The sequence below is a fragment of the Galeopterus variegatus genome, unplaced genomic scaffold, assembly GCF_000696425.1.
Source record: "Galeopterus variegatus unplaced genomic scaffold, G_variegatus-3.0.2 Scaffold6193, whole genome shotgun sequence".
Taxonomy (NCBI): Eukaryota; Metazoa; Chordata; class Mammalia; order Dermoptera; family Cynocephalidae; genus Galeopterus; species Galeopterus variegatus.
This window is the reverse complement of record NW_007732304.1, coordinates 1-4,736: the sequence shown is the minus strand read 5'-3', so window position 1 is coordinate 4,736 and position 4,736 is coordinate 1. Positions and strand designations below refer to the sequence as shown.

The 4,736-nt window shown below is 44.6% G+C and overlaps 1 protein-coding gene across 1 annotated transcript in view; it reads right to left on the bottom strand.

The window, feature by feature from the left end:
• LOC103605951 (SUN domain-containing ossification factor) overlaps positions 1 to 1,543 on the bottom strand; it is a 29,427-nt gene extending 27,884 nt beyond the window's left edge. The window contains exon 1 of the mRNA XM_008590542.1: positions 1,525 to 1,543. Coding sequence (XP_008588764.1) covers positions 1,525 to 1,543 — 19 coding nt within the window. The remainder of the gene's footprint in view (positions 1 to 1,524) is intronic.
• Positions 1,544 to 4,736: the final 3,193 nt, after the last annotated feature.

Sequence of the window (4,736 nt, the reverse complement as noted above, 5' to 3'; positions counted from 1 at the left end):
CACACACACACACACACACACAAAAAAAATGACAAATTTCTACTTTCTCAGCCCACCTAACCCCCACCCCCAAAATAATTTTCCTATGTTTACAGAACATTGCCTAACATAGTGCTTTTTTTTTGGGGGGGGGGGGGGTGTTATAGGAGAAAGAGGCATTGTGAATATTCTGTTCTGATCAATCCCAATTTGCATCCAAATGTACTACGGCTTTTCACCATGATAATCTGGCCACTACAAAGCCTTCAGAATAAACTAAAGTAATATCTTCAAATATAGTGCTGATCCTAATTTCTCTTAAATTAGTAAACTCCTTTATTTAGAGTTGGCAACTTATTCATCCCACCTCATTCCTTTAGGAATGACATTCTCCTAGGGACTAAATATCTCCAAGTTATTACTCAGTCTCCAGCACACCAATAGCTCTTTCTGATACAGAAAACAATCTTTTGTCCAGACTGCTAAGGCTGAAAAGTTTATACCTATGCTACAACATAACAAGATAAAACAACAAAAAACTACTTCCTCCTATCTGTACTCTCTCTGAAGCATGACCACTTCCATTTTCTCTTTTCCTTCTAGGACCTTTATTTTATATATATATAAATACTTTGACTTAAAGGAAAACAAAAACTACATTTCATCTTAAACATGTATGTGTACATATCTACCTTCAGCAGACATGGTGATTTTAACAAAATGCAGACCACATATCTAAGAGCAAAGGCAGACCTGAAAGAATATCAAAGTAGATAATGGTCTGGCAAATTCACATGACAAAGCATGAGGAAAGCAGAGTGATATAAAGAACACTTGTTGACATAAAAGAATCAGACAGAAGAGTTGCCAGAACTGGCATACATGCAAAGCCAAGAATGCTTTCTTCCTTTTTAATAGTTGAGTAAATTATATAATATCAGGAATGTCTAAATATGCAATACGCATGCTCTTTGACAACCAAGTCTCATCAGGAGCAATGTACAATGTCTGGTGACATATATGAGCATTCCCTATAATTACCAACTACTCATTAGCAAAAGGAAAAAGGAATTTCTATTAAGATTAAAGCCACAGAATTCTATTTTGTAGATACTATGTACATATTAAAAACAAGAAAAAATAAATTAGGTATAAAACAGGCCAATTTCAAGCTATCATGTTGTTGGTGATGATTATAGTCAAACTTGTACATTCTCATGCCAGAAACCAGCTCTTTAGCCTCATTCCACTCTATTATTTACTCCTCAAAGTTATACCACTTTGGAAGATGTAGCTAAGTCAGGATCAAAAACAGTCCCAAACTCTTCAGAGAAGACTAGAAGGAAACAGGCAAAAATAAATACAATAATAAATAGGTAAAAATAAAAAATAAATAGAAGGAAGACTAGAAGTCAGTAGTCTTAGGCCATGCCAGTAAGTTTTATGACAGCAAAGTCTTTTCACTCAACTCCCACTGCCTCTCCTGTTCTGAAACTTGAAGAGGTGAACAATGTTTTAAACCCCATTTTCCGTACTTAGGCTCACCTGACATCCTTCCACCCATCTCGTCTCACTGTACAAATTCTTTCGATACCTAGAATACTGGAAGGTAAATGGATCACCCCTTCCAGAAATCCATTAAAAGAAAAATAAGTAATATGTTACCAAGAAATACAACTTCAGGAAGAAAGATCCAAAAAATAGGATCTAAACAAGATTTTATGTCTAATCAATTAAAATAATACACTGATCAGACAAGTGATTACAAACAAGGAATGTCCTCTACTGAAAAATGGTTAGGTTTTAATAGTATCTAGGAGTTAACCACATAGGACGACAGAAAAAGAAAACCCAGAATATTGACAAGGTTTTCCTTTATCAAAACCTATGGTAAGGCATTACTTCCCTAAGTTGCCCTCTCCTTTCCAGTAACCATCAGAAACTAGAGATCTTTTAGTCTGGGGCTATTTTCTGACCCCATAAAATGATGATGATTCCTTAGGGCTAACTCAGCATTATTGAGCTACATGAGAAGCAGAATAATGACTATTATGTAACATACAGGACTAATACAAATTTAAGGGCACAACAACAATATTAATATCCAAACTGGTAAAGTAGCATCATTTATTTTACTCCTAAAAAACTGTATCCCATAGCAGTGAAGGAAACATGTTTTTATATCATCATGAATTAGATAGCTTGGGATCCTGTTTAAAAGTAATCACTAATATCTAAAAAGTCAGAAGTCTGGCAATAAAATAAAACAAATAAAACAAAGTATACTGAAATGATATGTAACAAAGTAGGATATTACACAAAAGGATTCTCCTTCTGGAAGTATTTTTAACACTCTTCTTCCCATCCCTTAAAAAGTCTACTCAAGCGCCGGCCTGGTGGCGCACTGGAGAGTGCGCCGCTTGGGAGCGCAGCGGCGCTCCTGCCGAGGGTTCAGATCCCGTGTGGAGACCGGTTCCCGCTCACTGGCTGAGCGCAGTGCGGGCACGACACTGAGGGTTGCGATCCTGTGGCCGGTCAGTAAAAAAGACAAAAAGGGAAAAAAAAAAGTCTACTCAAGTCTACACTCCTCTATGGAGGGAAAGAAAGGAAAATCAGGACAGGAGGAAAGATGAAAAGAAAAGAAAGAGCAGTGTCTCTTAATTCCTTATCCTATGGCTATACAAAATATCTACCTAAGTATATGTACTATTACTATTGGGAGCATGTTTTAAAAAGCTACAAAGTCAGGACAGACGGGCAGTGAGGCCCCGGCAGCTCGGTAGCCGCACCCTCGGTCCTGCCGCCCCTCTCTGCTCCCGGCTCTGCGCTGCCCGCGCTCCTTCCGCTGGCGCTGGCGTTGTCCCCACACGGGACTCAGGGCAGAGCGCGCGGCGGACGAGAAGCCGAGGCCGCAGCTCTTCCTCCCGGCACCTCCGGAGCGCAGAAAATAATACAATTTCTGAATGCGGAAGTGTGGAGAAATCCTAAGAGAAATAGCATGAGAGACCTAAGAGAAATAGCATAAGAGCATTTTGGAATATATCCAGGAAAAGATAACTTTCAACACACCTGTAGACATTCGCCAGGTAAAGCTCTGTGCGTCACCACTTAAGAAATACAGCCCCTTACTTTTAAGATGGCGACGGGTCTGAGCGGCCGTGCCAGGAGACAGCACAACCCTGAGAAGTGTGCGCTGTGATACCAGAGTACTATTTGCATTTCCAAGAGCAACAAAAAACGAATAAATCTTTGAACAACGAACCTACAATGACAAACAAGCAACAACAGGTTCGAGGTTTTAGGGCCGACACAAAAGAAGACTCCTGAGAGTGCCCAAGCCCTGCTGCAGGTTCGAGCGAGCAGCCCGAGACAACAAAGGCCAAGTAAGTCAGCAGAGATGACACAGAAACGGAGTGGAAGGCGCAGGACCGGCCCAACTCTGCGAGCTCTGTAAGTCACCCCCAGTCCAGCCCCACTTGCGGGGCGAAGCCCGACTGCTCCCCGCCCGCCTGGCTCCCGCCTACCACACCAGGCTAGGTGCCCACAACAGAGCTGCCTCCATTTTCTCGGGTGGGGGCGGAAACAGCCGGCTTAGAGCAGGCAGGCCAGCCATCTCTGCTTGGCGCGGATCCTCACTGAGACGAGCCACTTGCTTACCTCGATGCGGGGCACCCCGGGGCCTGTGGACCGGCCTACAATCCCACTCTCCCCACGGATCTCTGATGGGGCTGGTAGTGTGGGGAGCCCCCGACAAGCGTCGGGAGGGCAGGGAAGAGGAGCCCGCCCAGATCGTCTCTCCACCACACCCTGGGCTTCAGCCCCAGGTAAACTCCCTGTTTCCGGGAGGCAGATACCATCTCTGTGGGCCTCAGTTTGGAAAAACCCCTAACTGATTTCTGGTTGGGAGAGGGGAGCCCGGAGCGCTCTGGAGCTGCATTGAAGATGCCGGAGAGCACTCCCAGAGGGCGCCCCAGGCGACCCGTGCTGGGGGTAGTCAAAGAGGAACTGTGTGCTGTGGGACCCTACCCCGAGGAGCTCACACCCTGCAGTTGGAGAGACTAGACACCTTCTGGGCAGGGCAGGGCAGGGCACAGCTTTGATGTCTCAACTGAAAGATGAGGTTTGCAGAAGACACGCCTCAGCCCTGTTCTGAGTGCACAGAGTGGGGAGGGGTCCGGCAAAAGGAGGCGGAGTCTTGGGAGAAAAAAAAAAAAATAGTTACACATCCTGCGGGAACCCTATGCAAGGCTCAACATCCCCACCTAGTGCACACAGAGTGTGAAAACGCCCCGATACCGAGGTGCAGAACACACACACCTTACGGGACTGGCAGGGCAGTATCCAGCAACCTACTAGAATTCAAACTGACCAGAGAGCAGACTTCCCGCAGAGGTCCGAGACCCGAGTGAAACTCCCTGACAAAATGAACAAACACCCAAAAAGAGATACCAGAAATGAAAAAAACCAAGAAAGTACACCACCAAAAGTTAATAAAGCGCGGGCCGGCCCGGTGGCGCACTGCTACAGTGCGCTGCTTGGGAANCACTCACTGGCTGAGCGCGGTGCGGCCGGTCTCAAAAAGGACACACACACACACACACACAAAAAAAAAGTACAAATAAACTCATTGGTCTAATCCTCTTAATCTTTGGAGACATGCCTTATCTTTGGAGAAATGCAATGCCAAACTTGCTGCATAGGACTCAGGTGCTCAGCTTTTTCTCTCTTAATAATTCTGTTACTAGAACAAGGGTGTC